Raw genomic sequence first — 25,849 nt, 5'->3', positions numbered from 1 at the left:
TAAGAATGTTATATCTTTTCTGGTGTGTGGTACATGATTTTTCATGTACCACACACCACACTAGGAAAGTAATCACCCCTCCCTTATACTAAGTTATCTGCCAGTGATCATGGTCTGGATCATAATATACACAGTCATGTGGCAACTATAAGGTGCCACATGACTAACTTTCTTTTTCATTCATGGAAAATGTTTTATTGAATTCTGATTGCCATATACCAATGCTTGACCTTTTTTAATGAATTGCATAAATTAAATGTAAATTTTATTTATGTATAATATTTTTTTTAATGAAAAATCTGATAATTCGAAAATGTTTTCTACAGATCATGTTCAATGAAACAAAATCTTTATTAATTCTGGTCAAAATAAAAATTTAAAAAAATAAGAAAATTATAAATATGAGAGCATTAGTAACTTCCATTTTCCAACTTATAGAACTGTTAATGACATATTTCAAAATTCCATATGCACACATATTTCTGCTTATAAATTATGTATATAAATATTTAGAAAAAAATAATAATACATAGGGTGTTTGAAAACTGCACACAGTAAATGTAGAGCATTTTCTACAGCTAAAAATTAGAAAAAAAGTTCCTACAAATGTCTCAAAAGTCTATTTCTGAGATAAATTATAAAAACAATGTAAAAAAACAAAGCTAAACATTGCTGCTGTTGAGGTATGACCCAGAGAAGCAGGAATAAAAAATCCTCCATGCCAGCAAAGTCAGCACATTATATAGATGTCTCCCATTTTGAGAGGTTTGTGTTCGATCTCATTGACTGGAGAAACTGCTGGTGTGCTATTTAAGCCTTAACCAGGCACAAAAATTTTCTAATAATCTGATGTGATCAATAATGGTTAAAAAAAAATTGAGCAATTATTAGAAGGAATGGGCAAAAAGAATATGGTTCTTGAAGATAAAATAAATTTTATCTACTGTTTAAACATTCCTTCTAATAATTTTTTTCCAATAGAGGGTTAATTGACACTGTTGTTAGCCAATCTCAGACAGAGGAGTAGGGTTTTTTCCTCATCAATTATTTCAGGTTATTTTTTTTATTTATTTTATTATTTTTACTCCAAGCAACATGCAAATTGGCCTATGAACACACACTTCTACAGACAAATACATGAAATCAGTATGAGCAACAAGCATTGGTGCCAAGAAAATAATAATAAGATAAAATACAGTATTGACTTTTGAAAATATCCATTTTTAATAATGTTCAATTTTTATGTTTCTTTCTCATGTTTTAAGTGTATTCCTCAGAATTTAGCAATATTATTATAACTATATAATAGGAATGTTATTAATATTATGTAATAATTGATGGATTTTCATATTTAATTATATTCTATTAGTAAATGAAAGAGCATTAGGGGCCCAATATGTTCTACACTATTAATCAATTTACAAACTGAGAGGAATTATTTCAATATAGGTATGCAGAAAGCTTCTTTCCTAACACTTCTTGAATAAAAGAATTTAAAATAACTAAATGAATTCTCTACACTTGGAGAAAACATTAGCCATCAAACATACCCAGCATCTGTAGTTCAAGAGCTCTAAAACCGACCCCAAAATACATTGGACAACCATCGAGCGGAAGAAGACACTGTGTCTATAATTAAAATTAATACAAATATTCTAAAAAAAAAATTTTTTTTCCCATGTTTTTACTATCCTGTGATCACGACCAAAGTTGAAAAGTCCTGTACACTTCAGGAAAGTAAAAAAAAAAAAAAAAAAAAAAAAAAAATCTTTTTAGAATATTTGTAACCGTTTTAATTATAGACACAATGTCTTCTTCCGCTTGTTGATATTTGTTGGTGGTCCAATGTTTGTTTGTTATTTGGTTTTTAGGAGCATTAGCAACTAAGGCCATATTGCTCCGGGATATGCGGTGGTCATTCCCTGAATGACCTTTCCGCATCCTCTGTATTTGGTGGTGATGGGCTCGAACCCCGGTATAATCAAGAAGTGTGTGCTATGCACTGCTGCTCCTTCCCACCTGGTGGTCCAATGTATTTTGGGGCCGAGTTTAGAGCTCTTGAACCACAGATTCTGGGTGAGTTTGATCGCTGATGTTTTCTCTCCAAGTGTAGAGAATTCAATTAGTTATTTTAAATTCTTTTATTCAAGGAGAGTGTTAGGAAAGAAGCATTCTGCATGCCTATACTGAGGTAATTCCTATTGTTAGTTTGTAAGTATTTAATTATTAAAAAAAAAAAAAAAAAAAAAAAAATCTGAAAGATATCTCCTAATTGATGCAACTGAAGTGACACAGCATATATATATATATAAAAAAAGGTACCACACATACAAAAGGTATATGAAGATGAGAAAACAAAAAGATAGGGTCAGAGAGCCTAGCAAGCCCATATCATGTCATTAACTTTATCATGAAAGAGTTCATGATAAAGCTATTGGTAAAATGATTAAAACAAGATAGAATGTTCAGTCTAAATACAAACCTTCACTTAGGAATTATTTTAATTAAAATCAGAATAAAGTACTTATATCAAAAATCAGAATATTAACTTTATACTAACCTTTGCCTTTATGCATAGCCCACCAGTATCATAAACAATGCCTTTTCCAACCCAAGCTATTGTTCCTTTTGCTTCTGGAGGAGTATAACTTAATACAGCTAATGCTGGTGGATGAACTGCTGCCTTTCCAACTGAATATATACCTTACAGTAAAATAAAAAATGTTTCCAATAAAATTTCCATATCGAAGTACTGATTTTTATAACAAAGGACATGCAATCAAATGCTTTATTTTTATTTTCAGGACCTCTTCATACATTTTATATTCATCTGATTTGTTCCAGAAAGTTTTAAATAATCTAAAATTTAAAATAAAAAGATTTAAAAGGCCTAGCAAAAAATATATCTTTCCAGTAATATGAGAACAGTTCATGAAAGGGTTGTATTTGTGATAACCAAAAATACAAAAGCTGGTGAATTAAAGGCACAAAATCAGTTAGCACCTTCATATAATCAAAGTTATTCAAGTATCAACAATTATGTCACCTATATTTCCAAGAAGATGCAAATCTCGAACAAATTTGCTTTCACCCATAGATTAATTGAGGTTGGAAGAAACTTCCATTTAGTATAATGAAAGTGGATAGTTCGAAGAAATTTAAGGAAGCATTACACAAATTATTAGACTGGATGAACTGATGACATAGGTAGGGTTTTTTTTTTGGCTGATGTTGTATAAGCTTGCTTTCTTGCATCATATGAGTCTACTTAAGTAATGATAATATCCAACTCTTTAACTATGGCCTCAGTAGTAACCCCTACATAAACACTACTTGAAGATGGCAGAATAAAGGCAGCAAGCATACATAAAAATGATCTGGATGTCCCCAGAGTATTGGGATGATGATACCTTCTAGAGCATCATCTAGAGCAGTAGTGTCCAACCTATGGCCTGCAGGCTAGATCCGGCCCACATGGAAAGTGAACTAAAGCAGCATTTTAGAGTTGAGCCACTGCGTGTACAGGCATGTTAGTTGTTGTTAGGTTTTTTTTTTAGGAGCATTAGCAACTAAGGCCATATTGCTCCGGGAATATGTGGTGGTCATTCCTGACCTTTCCGCATCCTCCATATTTGGTGGTGACGGGCTCGAACCCCAGTCTAATCAAGAAGCGTGTGCTATGCACTGCTGCTCCTTCCCACCTGGCTACGGAGGCGTCGTACAGGCATGTAAGTGTCAAGCTGGACTGTATCAAACGTGTACATGTAGTCTAGTGCAGTCATATGCACACTAAATACAGTGATGTACATATTAATCTTTTCATATTGTGAAATTCTGCTATTCTGATATAACTTGTTCATTGTATTGAATTGTTATTAAATTTATATTGAAACAAAAAATCATCCTTAAAAATGTTCCAAGAGAGGAAAGTTGATTTGGAGTGTCATGATTTTAATCAAAGGTGGTCTGATCCGACTGAAGACTATTTCTTCATTGTGTACAACGAAAAACGAACCCACCGCTTGGTAGGTATATAGGTAAACTGCATTCACGTAGATGGTAATTCAATGTCAGTAAGGATAAATGTTGTGAGTTAACTGACTTTGAAATATGGATGACAGTGGGTGCCCAACGCATGGGTCACTCTATCGCTGAGGTGGTACAGCAATCGCACTATCCCCATTCGACAGTATCGAGTGTATTGGGAATACACCATTTCCAGAATAACATCTCATCATGAACAGTGCTGAGGACGAGAAAGGTAGTGGATGAACGTGGCCATCTATCTCGCATTGTTTCAGCCAACCGGAGAGCCACAGTGGCACAAATCACTGAAATCAAAGAAACATCTCCAACCAAGACCATCAGGCGATCATTGGCCACAATAGGTTATGGGATCCACAAGAGTCCCATTGCTAACACCACGACACAGGACTCTACTCTTCAACTGGGCGAAATAACATTGGCACTGGACCTTGGATGATTGGACACAAGTGCAATGAGTCCCGTTTCCAGTTATTTTGAGTGGACTGGAGGGTGCATATCTGGCGGAAATCACACGAGGCTGTGCACCCATCATGTCAACAAGGAACTGTTCAGGCAAGTGGACGGTCGGTAATGGTCTGGGGCATGTCCAACTGGCACACATTGGGACCTCTGGTACGTCTAGATGCATCTCTGAACGATCTAGGTTATGTATCCATCCCTGCAGACCATCTGCATCCCTTTATGGTCATCGTGCATCCACAGAGCAATGGACTCTTCCAGCAGGACAATGCGCTTCCTCACAGCTGTGCTGACTAGAACATGGTTCGAAGAGCATTCCACAGATTTTACCACCATGGAATGGCCTCCCAGTTCACCGGACATGAACTCTGTGGAGCATCTTTGAGATGGTGGAAAGGTCTGTTCAAGCTTTGGATCCTCCACCCAAGAATGCGACAGAATTATGGATAACAGTGCAGCAAGCATGGATGGAAATACTTGTGGAATGCTTTTGTGAACTAGTGGGCTCAATGCGTCATGTGACTGCCCTTATCCGGGCGAAAGGTGGGCCTACCTGTTACTAGGTAGGTATCGCATGATTTCTGTCCACTCAGTGTAAATGACATAGCCCAACTATCTCATACGTGGAATTAATGATAATTTTGTATCAGCTGAAGATTTAGCTGACCTACAGAGTATGCACTGAACAACTACAGGTGAGAATCGTTTTGAAAATTTTTGCCAATCTATTAAAAAGTTAGGATTAAATATTAAAACCAGGGGTTTTAATATTAAAACCCTGGTTTCTAGTCACAACTGAAGGTGCAAAAATATGACTGGTAAAAACATTGGACATATGGGTAGAATAACCAAGAAAATTATAGATATTGGAGCTGAACCTCAAGATTGGAATTCACTTTGTGCATCAACAAGCTCTTTGTTGGAATGTATTGGATCTCCAACACGTTATGAATATGGTTATTTCAACTGTAAAATTTTATAATACCACATGTTCTTAATCACCATATGTCTCAACAGTTAGAAATGAAGCTGAATATGAAGATGTAATTTTACAGAGTGCAAAATGTGTTAGTTGTCTGACGGCACCAGGGGTTTCCCCCATCTCCACATTGTATTCTTTGTAATTCAGGCTTTTTATCTGTATATAATTTGGTGGCATAACTGATGTAGTTGTTACTGGGTCCAGTATGGATGAAAAATTTTTTAATTGATTGCATCTGTTTGTGCAATCATCAGTTAAAATATTTTCACAATAAAGTGGAGTGCCAGAGGGCCAAGATTTTTACTGCCATCACCTTTCACCAGTCACCCAACAGGTCAGACATCAGCAGCAAATCATCTGAACCTCAGACGAGAATACTTAAAAAAAAAAAAAAAAAACTAAAAAAAAAAAAAAAACTAAAAAAAAAAAAAAAACTACAGACAATGAGGTTTATTTAGTTGCCAGTGTTGCTATATGACACAGCAAAATTGAGCTCTTCTACTCCACACAATAAGTACAGTGAAATACAGTATGACACACAAGGTTTTTTATTTCATAGTATACAGCACTTTTTCAAAGCATTCTAACAAGTTTAGCAACTATATGTATTTCTTTCAAGTTTAAATGACAGATTTAATGAGAATGCTTTTATAACCTGTATATATAGGTATGTGTATATTCCTTTATACGAGGTGGTTCAATAAAGGCTCGCCTTCACCTACTTCCACATATCGCAGTCATGATATTTTGTGTGTAGCATCATACATATCTCTGTACTAAAGGTGTAAAATTTCAGCCCTGTGTCTTAATTTGTTTTTCTCTTACAGAGCTGAACGTGTGACAAAGTAGCATCATGGACAAAGCTGAAGTCAGAGCTGTAATCTGGTATCTGTTCTTGAAGGGGAAATCTCCTAATGAAATCCACGAGGAGATGACTGCTGTATATAAGGAGGAAGCCCCATCCTATGGCATTGTGAAGCACTGGCATAGACAGTTTAGGTGTGGTCGGACATCGGTAGAATCAGAGCCCATTCCAGGTCATCCCCATTCAGCCACTGATGACAGCACGATCAGAAAAGTGGAGTCATTAATCATGGAAGATCGCCGAATATCTGTGCTTTAATTGTCCCAGGAGGTGATGATTAGTGTTGGCTCTGTTGAAACAGTCCTTCATGACCAACTCCATTTATGGAAATGGAGTGCAAGATGGACTCCCCGATTATTGACTGGTTTCCAGAAGGCTGATAAACAACAGAAATCACAGGAGTTGTTAGCCCTGTGCCAAAAAAATGAGGAAGACTTTCTTTTGTCTAATCACTCAGGATGAAAGTTGGATACACCATTTCGACCCTGAAAGTAAAAAGCAGTCCATGGAACGGCGATATTGTGGTCCCCCCCCCAAGAAGGCAAGGGTTCAAGCGTCAGCAGGAAAGGTCTTGCTGACAGTGTTTTGGGATGAGAAAGGCGTAATAATGACTGATTACCTGCCAAAAGGTAGAACAATTACAGGTGCCTATTATGTCAACTTACTCACAAAATTACGGGAGAAAATCAAAACATGTAGACATAGCTTTTGCTCTTTCCTTACTGTAAAGCACAGACAGGTAGATAGCATTCCTCAATTTCCTCTTTTTTTATATTATTTTTTTCATTGTTTTATTTTTTCATTATTTTCTCTGTTTATTCTCATCTTTTCAGCCACATCAGTTTGGTTTCATTATTGCTTATATTTAAATTATAAAGTACATCCTTCTATAAGTTTAAAAAGATGCCGCTGAGTAGACAATGGTAGACACATAAAGAACACCTGTTTCTGCAAATTTTTTGTTTCAAAATAATTTGAACATAGGAAAAGTACCATGATCCTTACAATGAAGGAGAGGATTAAAATTATACGATGGCATGCAAAATATGAAAATGGTGCAGAAGTTGAACACTAGTTCAAGAAATTTTTTTGGATATAAACCACCCACAATAAAGACCATAAACCAAAAAGTGTGAAGAAATCTGAAGTGAGAACAGTGCATAATCTACCAAAACCTGGTAAACCTGTATCTCAAAGGCATCTGCCAATTTAAAACTTGTAAGAGCAGATATTGAAAGAAGTTCAAGAAAAAAACCAAAAGAAAGTGAAGTTTGGAATGTGATAAACCTAAAACAAGCTTACGCAGAATCATAAAGAAATTTAAACAAAGTTTTTTATTCCATGTTGCTACAAAGTTTGAACGAGGATGACTCAGATAGAAGATTGGAATTTGCCGAATAGTTTGGCCACTAGTGTTACAAACACAGATAATATTGACAATGTTTTGTGGACTGATTAATAAAACACTATCATAACTGTGTTTATTACTCTTAATTTATTCTTTAACAAGGATTTAAATGCTTACGGCTTGGTATTTGGGGACAGGAGTTGCTCTCTGATCTTTTTCCTTCGGGGGAACTATGAAAGGAGAAAGGTACCTAAGACTGATAAAAATCATTCCATTAATGCAATCCAAAATCAACTTTTAGCATTGCTTTTTTATGCAGGATGGAGCACCAACTTACTAAACAAAAGCTGTCTGCGAATTCGTAGAGTAAATGCTCTTGGGTTGATGGATCAGATGGCAGGATTCCACTGAATGGCCACCACACTCACCGAATTTAACGCCTTGTGATTGCTTTTTTTGTGAGGATTCTTAAAGGAAAAAATATTTAGGAATAACCATAGTTCTATAATTTTATAAAGGCCAAAATGGCAGCCATATTGAACAGATGAAGTTTATGTATGCCTTTCCATTGTGCTAGAATTAATTAAAATATATATTAAAAAATGTGTTATTATTTACAGTCAAACACATTTCCTCACTCATGGACCACTCTGTATGTGTGTACAAACACACCCTCTGACTTGTTTTAATACATTTTTTTTTTCTATACAGTTCAATGAATTCTAATGAATTATTTGGGCACTTTAACAGCAATGCATGAAACTAAAAGAATAAACTGTATGTTAGCTATAGGTTGCTTTCATGATTCAAGTTGACTTTGACAAATGAGGCAAAGTTTCATCGTTAAATACTAATCAGAATTGGAACTAAAAATGAAGGGGGGGTATATGATGATGAATATACGAATTGGTTTTGCATTAGCAACACCTACCTAATACCTCACGGGGCCACCACTTATTCATAATACAGCCTATACAGGCCTTGGCATTGCACAATGTATCCAGTAATGCCCACATATTGTCAAGAGGATGGTTGTAGCATCACATGTCCTTTTCCAGTAAGTCTCAAACATGCTCAATTGGATTTATATTAGCTGAGTTGGTGGCCATGAGAGAACAAGAATTCATTGTAGTGTTCCTGAAAACTGCCAGATCTTGTGGCATTGTTCACTGTTTTGTTGATAGATGCCAGAGTTGTCTGGCATCTATCACCACTATTATACACTACTCTCATGAAGGGTTGTTTGTTATTTGGTTTTTAGGAGCATTAGCAACTAAGGCCATATTGCTCCGGGATATGCGGTGGTCATTTCCTGACCTTTCCGCATCCTCCATATTTGGTGGTAACGGGCTCGAACCCCAGTCTAATCAAGAAGTGTGTGCTACGAACTGCTGCTCCTTCCCACCTGGCTATGGAGGCGCCTATCATGAAGGGGTGTACTCAGTCAGTGATGACAGAAAGGTAGGCATTCCACTGAGCTATTAACTAACTGTGATCAGAGGACCCATTGCATGCCATGAAAACAGTCCCCAAACAATAACACCAATGCCATCAAGCTGACAAACACCAACAGTGCATCTAGTTGCTTGCCATGGCTTCACATTTCTTTCTCCAAATACAGATAGGACCATCAGCATGATAGAGTTGGAAATGGGATTCATCAGACTAGACAACAGATTTCCACATGTCGGTGGTCCAATGCTGGTGCTGACATGCCCATGCAAGGTGCAGTTTCTTGTGTCTCACAGCAAGCATGAGTACCCGTGACAGCCACTGACTGCCATAGCCTATACAAGCATGAGTCTGGTGCATATTAGTAGTAGTAGTAGTAGTGGCGGCATGTGATGCAAGAAAGCAAGTGTATGAGCTTATGCAGCATCAGCCAAAAAAAAAAAAAAAAAAAAAAAACACACCATTATCTCCAAATGCCTGTCCAGTTCCTCCTTAAATTTATTCAACCTATCAACTTCCACAACGACAGATGGAAGTTTGTTCCAGCAATTAACCACCCGCTAGCTAAAGGCAAATTTCTGCACATCTATTCTACATCTGTCCTTTCTTAATTTGAATTTATGCCCCCTTAGGTTCGTAATCTGGACAAGTGGAAGGATTCCATCAGAATTCAGCGTGCTGAACCCATTCAAGGCCTTATACACCTCAATCAGATCACCGCGCAGGTGCCTAGTCTCCAGCCACTGCAATTTGCAGAACTTAAGCCTCTCTTGATAAGAGGATCCCTTCATTCCCCTCACCAATCTTGTTGCCCTTCTCTGTACATGCTCAAGTAAATCTACATCCTTCCTAAAATGAGGTCTCCAGACCTGTACGCAGTACTCAAGGTGTGGCCTGACCATTGCCCTATACAGAGGGATAATCACCTCCTTTTCCCTGCTAGCAAAATTCCTATATATCATTGACAAAACCCCATGACCTGCCCTGGCAGCCTGTTTGCATTGCTCAGAAAACTTCATATCTGCCTGCACAATTACTCCCAGGTCTTTTTCATTTTCTACCACCTTAAGTGTAGTACCACACAGTTGGTACGTTTCTCTGGGGTTACTTCTACCTATATGCAGTACTTTGCATTTGTCAAGGTTAAACTTCAGTTGCTACTTCTTAGCCCATCTGCCCAAATTATCCAGATCCTGTTGCAGTAGCACACTGCCATTACTGTCATTAACAACCCTGCCAACCTTTGTATCACCTGCAAACTTCGACATTAAGCCTGATATATCTTCATCAATATCATTGATAAATATACAAAACAACAGTGGACCTAACACCGAACCCTGTGGGACCCCACTAATAACATTAGTCCAAGAAGAGCAGCACCCATTGATTACCACCATCTGTCTTCTCCCACTTAACAATCCTTTTATCCATTGTAGCAACTTACCCTTAATACCATTCTGCTCCAATTTGTACAATAGTCTTCCATACGCAACAGTGTCAAAAGCTTTCCTGAAATCCAAAAATATGATATCAAAATTATTTTTTGCATCCAGTTCCTTTGTAACCACATCATAATATCCTATCAAATTTGTCAGACAAGACTTTCCCTTAACAAACCCATGCTGTGTCTGAATTATTGCTGCAGTCTTGTCTATCACAAAGGAGGATCAAAGGCTGACACAAGTAATTATAGACCTGTTAGTTTAACTTCTGTTCCAGGTAAATTAATGGAGGCACTGGTTAAAGAAGCACTGCAGGATCATCTAGACAAGAATTCAGTTATAGCTCAGACGCAGCATGGTTTTGTTAAGGGCAGGTCTTGCCTGACCAATTTGATTGGATACTATGATGTAGTCACAAAAGAACTGGATGCAGGGAATAACTTTGATATTATATATTTGGATCTTAGAAAGGCTTTTGATACTGTTGCACATGGAAGACTGCTGCACAAATTGGAGCAGTGTGGCATTGGAGGCAAATTGCTGCTATGGATAAGGGGATGGTTGAGTGGCAGAAGACAGAGAGTGGTAATCAATGGACACTGCTCAACGTGGACTAATGTTATTAGTGGAGTTCCTCAGGGTTCAGTGTTGGGTCCGTTGTTGTTTTCAGTGTTTATGAATGATATTGATGATGGGATATCAAGTTTAATGTCCAAGTTTGCAGATGATACAAAGGTTGGCAGGGTTGTTAAGGACACTACTGACACTATGCTGCTGCAACAGGATCTGGAAAGGTTGAACAGATGGGCTGAGAGGTGGCAAATGAAGTTTAACATTGACAAATGTAAAGTACTACATATGGGAAACAGTAACCCCAGAGCAACGTATCAACTCTGCGGTACTACACTGACAGTGGTGGAGAATGAAAAGGACCTGGGGGTAATTGTGCAGGTAGATATGAAGTTCTCTGAGCAGTGCAGACGAGCTGCAAGAGTAGCTCATGGTGTCTTGTCAATGATATACAGGAATTTTTCTAGCAGGGATAAGGAGGTGATTATTCCCTTGTATAAGGCAATGGTTAGGCCACATCTTGAGTACTGTATACAGGTCTGGAGGCCTCATTTCAAGAAGGATGTAGAGCTGCTGGAACGGGTACAGAGAAAGGCAACAAGATTAGTGAATGGAACAAAGGGTTGCTCTTACGAAGAAAGGCTTAAGTTTTGCAAATTACAGAGTCTGGAGACTAGGCACCGGCGAGGTGATCTGATAGAGGTGTATAAGGCTTTGAATGGTTTGAGCGTGCTCAATGCCAATGGGAATCTTCATCTTGCTCAGAATAATCACCTCAGAGGGCATAAATTCAAATTGAGGAAGGACGGATGTCGGACAGATGTGCAGAAATTTGCCTTTGGCCAGCGGGTGGTTGGTTGGTGGAACCGACTTCCATCACTTGTTGTTGAAGTTGATAGCCTAAACAAATTTAAAGCTCAACTGGACAGGTATTTCGAACGAACGGAGGGGTGAAATGGGAGTGGTGTGTTTTTTTTTTTTTTTTTTTTTTGGCTGATGCTGAATAAGCTTGCTTTCTTGCATCATATGCCTCTACTAATGCTAATGCTAGATGATCCTGCAATGCATCTTTAACCAGTGACTCCATTATTGTACCAGGAACAGAAGTTAAACTAACTGGTCCACATGATGTTGGTCTTTCTATTCCTACATTGTAATGAGTGGTTGGCTGAGCCACTATGCTGCATTGTTGCTTTGTTTTAAGGTGAGATACACAACACTAAACACAAGCACTGGTCACACATAGCTGTCTCATGTGCACCTTTGGCTGATTGTACAACTGCTGTTGAACAAGTCACACTAGACTCATGACACCACAGAATGGGAGCAATTAACCATGTTGGCTGCTTCAGTCCTCTTACAACCATGATGGCTGTTGTTGAGATACTGGTACCTGCATGTCTTGTCTCCACAATCATTCCATGTTTGAAGCTAGAAAGATCTTAATGCCAACTCATTCTTCCTCATAAACACTCAAAAACTAATCCTCTCATGCAAGCTATAATCATATATTAACCACTGCCAACTCTGAACTTTCACCAGCATCACAGACTAGTCCATTCCATTCCTACCACAAGGTGTGTGTCTGTGTGTGTTTTAAGATTATGTTACAGCTTATTGTGAATTTGCTTTAAACAGCCTGTGGTCTACATTAGAGGGCTACCAATTTTTCAGCCATATATCTCTGACACCTATAAAATCATTCATTAACTTAATCTTATATTATTATTATATATATATATATATATATATATATATATATAAGGTGGGTATCAAAATCAACCCATGCAAGTAAATAGAATAATTATTTAAAGAAGAAATTGAGCATATCAATTAACTAAAAGAGTTGTTTTTTCCCATCTCTACTAACCATTACTCATAATGGTTAGTAGAGATGGGTACCTGCATGTCTTGTCTCCACAATCATTCCATGTTTGAAGCTAGAAAGATCTTAATGCCAACTCATTCTTCCTCATAAACACTCAAAAACTAATCCTCTCATGCAAGCTATAATCATATATTAACCACTGCCAACTCTGAACTTTCACCAGCATCACAGACTAGTCCATTCCATTCCTACCACAAGGTGTGTGTCTGTGTGTGTTTTAAGATTATGTTACAGCTTATTGTGAATTTGCTTTAAACAGCCTGTGGTCTACATTAGAGGGCTACCAATTTTTCAGCCATATATCTCTGACACCTATAAAATCATTCATTAACTTAATCTTATATTATTATTATATATATATATATATATATATATATATATAAGGTGGGTATCAAAATCAACCCATGCAAGTAAATAGAATAATTATTTAAAGAAGAAATTGAGCATATCAATTAACTAAAAGAGTTGTTTTTTCCCATCTCTACTAACCATTACTCATAACGATTAACTCATCAGTCACACTGACAACAAATAATGCCACCTCACCTTCTTATAACAAATATTAATTACTTCATATTTATTTGGGAACAAAAAACAACACAATTACCCAATTGGCTGATGCTGAATAAGCTTGCTTTCTTGCATCATATGCCTCTACTAATGCTAATGCTAGATGATCCTGCAATGCATCTTTAACCAGTGACTCCATTATTGTACCAGGAACAGAAGTTAAACTAACTGGTCCACATGATGTTGGTCTTTCTATTCCTACATTGTAATGAGTGGTTGGCTGAGCCACTATGCTGCATTGTTGCTTTGTTTTAAGGTGAGATACACAACACTAAACACAAGCACTGGTCACACATAGCTGTCTCATGTGCACCTTTGGCTGATTGTACAACTGCTGTTGAACAAGTCACACTAGACTCATGACACCACAGAATGGGAGCAATTAACCATGTTGGCTGCTTCAGTCCTCTTACAACCATGATGGCTGTTGTTGAGATACTGGTACCTGCATGTCTTGTCTCCACAATCATTCCATGTTTGAAGCTAGAAAGATCTTAATGCCAACTCATTCTTCCTCATAAACACTCAAAAACTAATCCTCTCATGCAAGCTATAATCATATATTAACCACTGCCAACTCTGAACTTTCACCAGCATCACAGACTAGTCCATTCCATTCCTACCACAAGGTGTGTGTCTGTGTGTGTTTTAAGATTATGTTACAGCTTATTGTGAATTTGCTTTAAACAGCCTGTGGTCTACATTAGAGGGCTACCAATTTTTCAGCCATATATCTCTGACACCTATAAAATCATTCATTAACTTAATCTTATATTATTATTATATATATATATATATATATATATATATATAAGGTGGGTATCAAAATCAACCCATGCAAGTAAATAGAATAATTATTTAAAGAAGAAATTGAGCATATCAATTAACTAAAAGAGTTGTTTTTTCCCATCTCTACTAACCATTACTCATAACGATTAACTCATCAGTCACACTGACAACAAATAATGCCACCTCACCTTCTTATAACAAATATTAATTACTTCATATTTATTTGGGAACAAAAAACAACACAATTACCCAATTGCTGAATGATGTCACATACCATTAATCCTGGCTAAGGAAATACAGGCAGGTGTGAATCAGAATCAATTTGATATAGCCTAATTAAACTTACCGCCAAATCCTTTTTTTGCCAAATCTTTACCCTGCACAATTAAAGGCTTTATTCCAAGAGCATCACCAACTTGTTTCACCTCCTTCAAAAATAAAGAAAATGCCTTTTTAATCTTTAGCTATAAGTTAACTTACATGTAAATACTAAATATTATGTGCATTACTGCTTTTAATAAATTTACCATAAAATATATTTTGAAGGGAAAAATGCTATTACCACTATTATAATTTTAGTTCACTGAGATACTTAAGAGATATAAACTCCCTTCAAGCACATTGAATTATACAGGGTTATTCAAAATGAAGTTCGGGGTTTCAGAATTTTTTTTTTTGGGAAAGCGCATGTGTCAATCATTTGTAGCCATCTCGAAAGAACGCATAATATCTCAAATTTCGTTCCCACGCTCGCAATGTTTGGTATGCTGCACGGCTAACTACCGGATGGCAATGGACGCATACCGCCGTGCAGTCATTCGTTTTCCTGTGACGCCAGTTCTGCTCTGTTGTGACATGGCTTCGGAATGTAATGAGAAAGCTTTTACTGCGATTTCTTCCTGTGGGGTTTCGTAAAGGATAATGTTTTTGTGCCTCCCTTACCTGCAACTATACCAGAACTGAAAGATCGGATTACCAAAACCTCGGATCATCACTGACAGCATCACTCCCGACTTACTAAGCCGTGTGTGGGAAGAATTCCTTTTCCAAGTTGATGTCTGCCGGATCACTAAAGACTCTCATATTGAACATTTATGAGGTATGTAAAAAAACTTCATTACTATACTTGCAGTCTGGAAATATTTCTTTCTTCCTATGTCTGCTCATGTGTGTACAGGAATTGTTTGAAACCCCGGACTTCATTTTGAATAACCCTGTACAATTTGGTCACATTTCTGTATTCTTACTGGACTATATCTTCAGATCAATAACCAGCAGGATATCCAAAAGCTGTACAGAACAGATTGGGATCCAGGGAAAGATCTGTTACAATTTTTCTATGGATCCCAGTAATAGTGTTTTCCTTACAAAATATACCTTGCATGAATCATACTGTAATGTCCTTTGTGAATTATATTAGAAATTTATTATGGTTGACAGGTTTACTCTTGTAATCAAGCAATTAAGTTCATAGAATTTCAGCAGGAATTCCATATCAAACATGAAGTATATGAATGCATAAGCAGATAAAAAATATCATGACTGTATGCCTCTGTTTTGACTATAATGCATGCAAGCCAAATGATTTTTTCCTCTAAGTACAATGTTATAATAAGAGGTTACATTCCATATGGAACTCAGAAAAGCAAATTTTTATCTTAATGAATCGTCATTGAGATTTTTTGTGCTATCCTTTTTCTGTCAGATCTTGAGTGTTAGCCAGACAAACCCACTTTCCTGTAATACTTGCTTCATATCATTGATCCACATTCTTTTTGTTCTGCCTCTAGGCCTGTTACCATTCAGTTTTGTTTTGAATAACTACTAAGCTAGACTCTCTTCTTCCATACTTTTTTGTGTCCTTACTATCTTAAATTTGCCTGACTTACTTTTGCTTGGATGTTAGTTACCCCCAAGATTTTTTCTTATTTATTAATTTGTATTATGGTCTTGCAAACTTTCATTTGTTAGTTCCATTTATTTTTCTTACACTCTCATTTCTGAAGATTCCAATTTTTGATAATTTCTTTCATTTTTAAAACATATAGGTTAAAATAGGCTAATGCTTAAAAAAAATTCAAGGCAACAGCCTCAGACATAAGTTAGTGCACATGTATCATGTCTATAAATAGTAAGCCAAAGTTATCATAGTAGCATCACTTCATTTCATCTCAGCCTTCACATGCCATTTCATTAATGCCTTCACAGTGAGTTGCCCATTCAGTTATACTTCAAATAAGTAATGCTTCCCCAATAGATAAAACTATCGTTACTTATTCACAGTGGATACCACCACCCAGACAGCTGTTTTAGGGCTATTTTCTCCTTCATTCAACAATGGGTAGGTAGGTACCCTAAATAGTTTACCTGCATATAGACATGATGCAATTGCGCTAACTTATATGTCTGTAAATTTTCCAAAGTCTGAGGCTTTTGCCCTGAACTTTTATTAAGTATTAAACACCATTTGACATCTCTCATATTTTGAACTTAATTTCACAACTGGGTTGTCAAATGTTATACCATCAGGGTATCTATTCAATGAGAATAAGTAACAATAGTTTTCTCTATCAGGGAAGCATTACTTATTCAAATAAGCAACTCGTGCAGGCATTCACAATATGAGATGTAATGAAATGATGCCACTATAACAACTCGGTTTATTTACTGTATACAGACATGATGCATTTGCACTAACTTATATGTCTGTTAAAATAGGCTTAAAAACCTCAAATAGGTAGCGGTAATCCTAGAATAATATATTTGAGTGGCACCTCACTTAAGGTGGTGGAAAATGAAAAAGACCTAGTGATAATTGTACAATCTGACATTAAGTTCTCTGAACAGTGTAGACATGCTACTAGGACAGCTCATTGGTGTTCTGTCTATGATATAGAGAATTTTTCCAGCAGAGACAAGGAGATTATTATCCTGTTGTATAGGCCACACCCTGAGTACTGCCTACAGGTCTGGAAGTCTCATTTTAGGAAGAATGAGGATCTGTTGGAATGGGTGTAGAGAAGAGTAACAAGATTAAACAGGGGCAAAAAAGGGTACTCATAAAAAAAAACTTCACTTCTGCAAATTATAGTGCCTAGAAACTAGGTACCTGTAATGAGACCTGACTGAATGCTTAAGATTCTAAATGGATTGAGTAAACTAAATGCTGAAGGTATCTTTATTTTTTCTTGGATGACACAGATAAGAAGATATAAATATAAATTGAAAAAGGATGTGTGCATGATAGATATGTGAAAATTTGCTATTCATCCAGAGAATGATTGAGTGTTAGAACAAACTTCCATCTGGTATTGTAGAAATGGGTGGTTTTAATAAATTTAAGGAAAACTTAGGCAGCAAACTGTTAGAGTGGATGAACAGGTGTTTTTCCTTTTGCTTACACTATGTGAACATGCTTCCTTGCATCATTTGCGACTGCTTTTACAACATATTCCATAACTCATTTTCGCAAAATGGATTTGTATGCCACAGTTTTCTCTCTCTCTCTCTCTCTCTATATATATATATATATATATTCTGCTTTTGTTCACTTTCTTATGGTCAATGGATTCAATATCTCCAGTCAGATCATCAGAAATCACCAAAAATGAAAGTAAGGAATCATGAATTTCATGCTTTTTTGAAGGATACAATACCAATCATTTTTGCATAATGTCTTTCTTTTGCATGATTCTGATCATTTCCCTCTGATCGCTGTTAACCGGATTTGCATTTGTTCCTAAGTGTGGTCATAAGCAAAATGAGTTAAAACTTCCCTTTGCTTTTCACAGATGGCATCCCTCCCTCTCTTTAAATCTGTGACTATATTTTCTGGAATCTGTTTTATATCTTGTGATTATACAAGTGATTCCTATTAACACAAAGTTCAGGGGACCTAAATTTTCAGGTTTTGTAATAATGAGGTCCACCAAAATTGTCAAACTTTATCATTTTCAGTGTACATATTTATTAATATTAACTTACCTCTGTCTAACAATAATAATAATTATAAATTTGTTTAAATTTTGTTTTGTTTATAAGAGAGGCCATGAGAAAAGAAACAACATAACTAAACAAAAATATATACGTAGTACACGTAAACTTTAATCATGGTATTAATATTAAAGAAAATATGAAATTAATTAACTCTTTAATAAATTAATTAAAAGAAAGAATCCAATTTCATTAGAATGGTCTGTTTTACATGCATTCTTAAGTAGAGTGAACATTATTTTAACTTTCACTTTTGTCACTGGTAACAAAAACTTCATTTTGCTTGGTGGTCAGCAGCTCTTCTGCTGACACCAAGTTCATTTCTGTAGAAACAACATCATCATCCAGCTTAATCAATTCTTCAAAAAAATCCATATTCTCCTTCAAGATCCCATCCTATCACATTCATTTGCTGGACCACCATGTTTTTCAGTGATATTTTCACCAAAGCCATTTTTTATGAAGAAGTTTATGCAATGCTGTCCCAAGAAATAACATTATGAATAGCATCAAAGATATTCCAATTTAGCTATAAATTCTTTTCTCTTCCTAGGATGAGGATCAAGTACCTTACATAGAAGGCTTTATATGCTCTCTTGAGGTTAAGGTATTATTTATAATGCCATAATCCAGTTGCTACATGAAACTGGTGGTATCAGAAGGTATGTTCTTCAGCTTAAATGTGTCAGCAAAATGCACTGTATGACAATCTACAAACATTCCTTTCTTCTGAGGTTATTCCTCTATCTGCTTTCAATAATGAAGACTGAAAAAAATTTTACTGCAAGCCAAGAAAACTTTTATTAAATTCATAATCACATGGAAGTTGGTTAATCATAAAACACCTTGGCTTTGAAAATTTTCCAATCACAAGTAGGTGCAGTTTTGTATTGACATCTATTTTGCAGCATAACAGAACAGCAATGCTTGCTTGACTTAATTTTCCATCATTGCAAGGCTCCTTTGAACAGCAAGTGTGTATGTAATTTTTTTTTGGGGGGGGGGGGAATATATTATACTTTAATTAATTAGGATTGTAACAAACTTTGTATTAAATATACAAATTAACATAATTTAGTTTTCAAGGAGAAATTTTGTATAAACATGATTTTGTATTAACAAAATTCTACTATAGTTCCATGAAGATAATTTGGATGATTCACAGAGTGAAAATAAGGCAACATTTTTCTCAGCAAGTAAAGATTCTACTGGCCTTGATATGGCAACTATCTCAACCATAATAAATAATTATCGAAATATTTAATTTTTGTGTATTTTAAATTCAAATATGAGTTTTATTTTAAGTTTCTTACTCGTTTCTGTTAAGGTATATACTTGCACACTGATTGCATGTTGATCTCAAATGGAGTATAGAATATACAAAGGCTTGCAGACATTTGGTTACCCAAATTCATTACATAAGTGGCACCCGATGATGATTGTATACTGATAACTAGAAGACATTTATTTTAAATTAAAAAATTAACCAAAAACTACCTTCATAGTTCTGAAAATTAAACAAGAAATACCTTCTAAATCCATTACAGTTTGTACTATGATGACGGGAAGGGAGTGACCATAATCAGGGGTGGTACTGTTTTTCTTAGCTGTTAAATTGCCTAATTGTCCTAAAGTCAATTCCAAAATCAAACTGCATTACACAGATTTTGCATGTACAACCCTGCTCATGGCTTGGTCTAAATGCAATAAATGAATTTTTTTTAAAGAAATAATTGCTGTGATTATTAACAAGTATTTTAACGTCACAAACTAGATAGTATTACTAAATAGGTAGAAAAAATCATGAAAATTAAGAAATTTTCAAGAATGCCAAATGGAATCAGGATTGATTCTCATGGAATGGAGAAGTCAACACAGCAGTTCTGTAGAGAAAGAGAAAACCTTGTTAACTAACCTAATAAATTATTAAGACAGTGTCACTCATAAGTTGGATGCTGAAAATAACTTTGATATTGTTTATTTGGACTCTGCTAAATTCCAAATGTAAGCTACATAAACTATAACAGTGGGATCATGGGTAAAATCCTTGTACAGATTATGGGATGGCTAAGGATTATGATTAACGGTTACTTTTCAGAATGGATTATGGTTAAAAGCGGGAGGGTCTCTTGGGGATCAGTATTAAGACTAACTCCTGCTCTGATATTTTTTTGAAGGAATATCTAAGGAATACCGTGTCTAAAAAAAAACAGACCATGCTTCTTGAAAAGATCTAAAAACAGACAAATAGCAATCATAGTGAAATTAACAAAAATTATGCCCATACGAAGAGAGACTGAATTTTTGGGTTCTAGAGCTTGATTATTAGGCACTTTACAGTGTATAGTAAATTGAATGAAGGAGAAATTTTCAATAATAAATGATGACAGAACTAGAGGCAAAATTTCAACATAAGGAAGGAGTTACAGACACTGAATTGTAGAACGTTCTTCCTATAGTCAGAAAGCTATCATTCATTGAGTTAAGTTACCTCTATGACTAATTGAGGCGGACAGCTTGAGAAAATTCAAAGGGCAGCACATTGGTTGCTCATGGCCCAGTATATTTAAGGTGTACAAAGAATGTTGTTGAACAGGTCAAACCACCTCCCGCTAGACAGAACTGTAAAGGATTACAAGGATGTTCATGGTGTGCGATGGGTGCAGTGCACTGTACATGTTCAATGGCAGGTCACTGTGCGACAGTTGACATTTCAATACAATATGGGGAGTGCAAGAATAATAAATTAGATGTATAGGGTTCCATAGCAGATGACCCAAGAGACATCTTCTTACTGCACTGCTGATCATAGTCAACAGTGAATGCTGTTGTGTCAACAACACGCTAGTTGGACACTGTAGAACTGGAAATGAGTGTGCTGGTCAGATGAATCCAAATACCTGGTGCAACACACTTACTGATGTCTGTGTGTAGTGCAAGCAACACATGTCCATGGACCCATTGCGCATAATCCAGGCAGGTGGTGGTTGCTTAATATGGGGCACATTTTGCTTGTAAGAACTAGGATCCCTGGTGCATATGGGACAACGTTTCATTGGTGACGTCTACTGGCAGCTCTTAAGAGCCCACGTGCACCCTGCCATATTGCATTTTTTCCAGACCAAAACAGCAGCCTCCAAGATGATAATGTGTCTTGTCATCGAGCAAGTACTGTGTGTGTACAAGTGATTCAAGGAACACAATGAAGATGTCATCCATTTTGATTGGCCTCCAAATTAGCCTGACCTCAATTCAAGGAAGTGAGATGTATGGACACAACCATACATCTATTCCGGCACTGTGGAAAGCCCTTGCAGATCCCTAAGGATGTCCTCAGACATCAATGCCTAGGTGAATAATACCATGTTGGGCCACCATGCAAATAGTGGCCCAACACGAGAGAGCAAGTGAGTGTTTTTTTTTGATTGGTTCAGTTCCACTTGTAATACCTCTCTTGCTTGGGGTTTTCATAAAAAGAGGTAAATGATGCACCTAACTCACTGCCAGAATACTGCATATGAATTCTTCACCTTCATATCACAGTAGTACGGCCTGATGTAGCCCAGTGGTCAGGAGTGAGAGTGCATAGCACACGCTCCTTGAGTGGACTGGGATTCAAGCCCGTGACTACTAAATACGATAAATATTTGTATTGACGATTTATTGTAAACTCTACTGACTTGGTTATCATACTGGAGTATAAACAGAAAATTTATGTTCCCACAAATTTCATCTATTTCTCCTTAACACTGCAAATAGTCACAATCAGTTACCCCCATCTCATTCACTCACACACACACACACACACACTTTATATTCAAGGATGGTCAAAATAGTTTTTCATTTTTTCCTGCAAAGTGGAAAGCAGGTTACAACTGTTTCCTGAGGTAGGCAATATAACTTCTTTCATCTTTTCAACCTATGCACAGTACTCGCTACTATAGTTGTAATACCTCTCGTGTTTGGGGTTTTCATAAAAGAGAAAAAAAAAAGAATTATTGGCACACAGTTGAGATTTGTGAATGGCATGTGGTTGACCAAGTCATGCAAATTAATCATGCAGTGGTTAAACTGCACAAAGCAGGAAGAGTGAGCATGTTTTCACTATGGGTTTCCTGAATGCCGACTGATACACTGCTTTCACCTGCCAGTGAATGCTGATTGTGAAATACTTGCTGTAGTGAGAAACTAGATTGAGTAGAATCCCGGTAGTACGTTTTTTCAGGGAACTGAAAAAAACATTCTACTGAGAAAAAAACATGAGTTTTTTTAAAAAACGTTTGTTAAACAAATAAATACGTTTTTTTTTTTTTAACTCTCACGAGAGTTAAAAAAACTTATTTATTTAACAAACATAATTATAATGCTTTGTTTCTTATTGTTCTGGCTTAATAGTGTCCATTTTTGGCAACATTAATGACATCCTCATCAACATCAAAATTGTAGATATAACACCACACAACATTCATGGCTTCTACAGCACTGGAACTGGTGAAGGCACTTGTTCTTTTTCATCACTGCCATTGTCAATGCCTCTTTCTGTTTAGTGCTACTCCATTTCTTCTAAGAACAAAGGCTAGGAGACAATGACACTGTCATCACACTTGACATAATCATCAAAACTAACATCATTCCCAGCAACCCACTGCCATTCATCTGATTTTATTATGTGGTTGTTCATATCCACTATCAGTGGAGTCATAGGAAACAAAGGACAAAAGGCCATTTTGTTGAAACAGTTCCTTATAGTATTTGTGTTGACAGAACTCACTGGTAGCATAGAAATTTTAAAAAGTGCAGCACATCCAATATCGAAATTTTCTTCTGTGTGGTGTGTATAAATGCCAGCCTCTTTTCTTTCTAGAAGTTTGCTTCACACACTGAATTTTCTCTTGATCAAGAGGTTTAAGGTGACTCATACAATTGGCTGGGAAGAACACTACCTTTAAATACTGCAGGTATGAGGTGTCAGAGAGATGGTATGCACATTGTTTATGAAGATAACAAGAGTAAAATTTTTTTTTTCTTTGAACCCATTTTGACATGTAATGCTTGAACAGAAGATTCAAAAATGGGTAATGTCATCTATGCCTTAGTGTTTAAGTGATGAGTGCAAGGAAAGTACGCATACAGTCAGTCCTCGTATAGCACGATAGTTGTGTTCCTAGAAACCCTCGTGCAATGCAAAATCGTGCAATATAAACAACAGGCCCTATGGGAAAAATAGGGTTAGGTGCCGACCAAGATTGAACACATATTTGTAACCAAAACATTACCAAACACAATAAATAACTGTAATAAAATACGTAAGTATTTTATTAATACGTAATAAAATACATAAGTATTTTATTACGACTATTACGTAATAAAATATTGCTAATGCTGTAGCTTCTGTCATAAGCAAACTTGTTTTTTTGTTTGATTTTCTATCCAAACAGATGACAGCCATTCCATCTCTTCCAATTCTTTGTGTCTTAATCTAACGGATTTTAATTACACTTTGAGTTGTTCCTGCTATGAAAGTTGTTTTTATTTTCTCTGCATTCTTTGTAATTCTCGGCGTTAGCTCATTTAGGTCTGTAACACGTGCAATATCACATGGTCTTTCATTTCTCTTAAAGCATTTCACAATTTCATATTTTTTCTCTATCGACAGAGGTGAGAAAACAGACCCATCTTGTCTGCATTAAAACATTTTTGGGATAATATTCTTCAAGAATATTTTTCCCCACGTATTCCCTTTCTCTACACTCATGCTAGAACCTTTACCATGCACAAAACAGCACACAAGATTGTGTCACTTCTTAGATCTTTCTATCAGCCCCCATCTTTTGGGCTGAATTGGCTGCCTTTGACCGAACCATGCAGTCACTGGTATGTTAGATGCATGTAGACAGAATTCGTGGGATACCTGGTTCCTGGGCAACACGATGCTGTTACCCCTCTCACTAGTGGACGAATGCACTGCTTGATAGGAATATAGGTATACTGTATCTCTGCATTCATGTATAGTGTTCTCCCCAGAATCTATCAAATTGGCGCACCGCCCGGTGAATTTAACTGACCACTCAGCTCAAATTTAAGCAATTCTTGCAGTATGATCAAGACCTGCTGGCTGATTTCGATCAATATTAATTTGAACATACTATGCGATCCAGATCAATGCGACCGGAGCATATAACGTTAAATTATGCAATTAATTTTTGCTCTGGATTGCTTAAGTCACATTTATAAATAACAGAAAATTTTATAATTCTGCAAAGCATTACACTTCCCCACCCGGCTGACAAAAATTTCTGAGGAGAACACTGATGTAGATGGTAATTCAATGTCAGTATGGATAAACATCACGAGTTAACAGACTTTGAAAGAGGGATGATGGTACCTGATGCATGGGTCACTATTGTGGAGGTGATACAGAAATTGCACTATCCTTGTTCAACAGTATCAAGAGTGTATCGGAAATATGCCATTTCTGGAATAACATCTCATCGTGTACAGCCCTATAGGCGGAGAAATGTGGTGGATGAACTTGGCTTTCAACGTCTGTGTTCAATTGTTTTAGCCACCGGGAGAGCAACAGTGGCACAAATCACTGCCGACTTCAACGCGAGAGATGCCAGAAACGTCTCCACCAAGACCATCAGGCGATCATTAGCTGCAATAGGTTATGGGAGTCGCTGACCCACAAGAGTCCCATTGCTGACACCACAACACAGGCTCTACACCTCAACTGGACTTTGCCGGATTGGAGACAAGTCTACTGGTCCGATGAGTACCATTTCCAGTTATTTCGAGTGGACGGGAGGGTGCATAACTGGTGGATACTGCATGAAGCTATGCAACCGTCATGCCAACAAGGAACTGTTCAGGCAGGTGGACAGATGGTAATGGTCTGGGGGAAATATTGGGCACCTCTGGTACGCCTCGACGCATCTCTGAAAGGTCCAGATTGTGTCCATCCTTGCAGACCAACTGCATCCCTTCAGGGTCATTGTACACCCACAGGGCAATGGACTCTTCCAGCAGGACAATGTGCCTCCCCATAGTGCTGCGGTGACTAGAACATGTTCGAAGAGCATTCCACAGATTTTACCACCATGGAATGGCCTCCCTGTTCACCGGACATGAACACTGTGGAGCAGCTTTAGAATGCTGTGGAAAGCTCCAGTCAAGCTTTGGCTCCTCCACCCAGGAATGCAACAGAATAATGGATAACAGCTCAGCAAGCATGGATTCTTTTGTGAACTAATGAACTCAATGCCTTGCCATGTGACTGGCCTTATCCGGACAAAAGGTGAGCCTACCCATTATTAGGTAGGTATCCCATGATTTCTGTCCACTCAGTGTACATGCTTGAAACACTTCTTCAAGCTCTGGATGTTGTCTCCTTCACACATGCATTTTCTCCCAATTCTTCATCATCAGCCATTTTCAATCCACT

The 25,849-nt window shown here is 36.9% G+C and overlaps 1 protein-coding gene across 4 annotated transcripts in view; it reads right to left on the bottom strand.

Moving 5' to 3' along the window:
• The window catches only part of grsm (probable aminopeptidase NPEPL1 granny smith protein), a 171,817-nt gene that overhangs the window by 106,427 nt on the left and 39,541 nt on the right, over positions 1 to 25,849 (bottom strand). For all 4 annotated transcript variants that reach the window (XM_090376850.1, XM_090376847.1, XM_090376848.1 and 1 more), the window contains exons 5-6: positions 14,759 to 14,840; positions 2,561 to 2,703 (exon numbers count right to left, since the gene is read on the bottom strand). In XM_090376850.1, the coding sequence (XP_090232976.1) occupies positions 2,561 to 2,703; positions 14,759 to 14,840 (225 nt within the window). The remainder of the gene's footprint in view (positions 1 to 2,560; positions 2,704 to 14,758; positions 14,841 to 25,849) is intronic.

Source organism: Mastigoproctus giganteus, chromosome 7, assembly GCF_048544385.1.
Source record: "Mastigoproctus giganteus isolate SK-2022 chromosome 7, ASM4854438v1, whole genome shotgun sequence".
In the NCBI taxonomy this organism is placed as follows: domain Eukaryota; kingdom Metazoa; phylum Arthropoda; class Arachnida; order Uropygi; family Thelyphonidae; genus Mastigoproctus; species Mastigoproctus giganteus.
The sequence above is the reverse complement of the archived record's forward strand: the minus strand, read 5'-3'. Positions and strand labels throughout refer to the sequence as shown.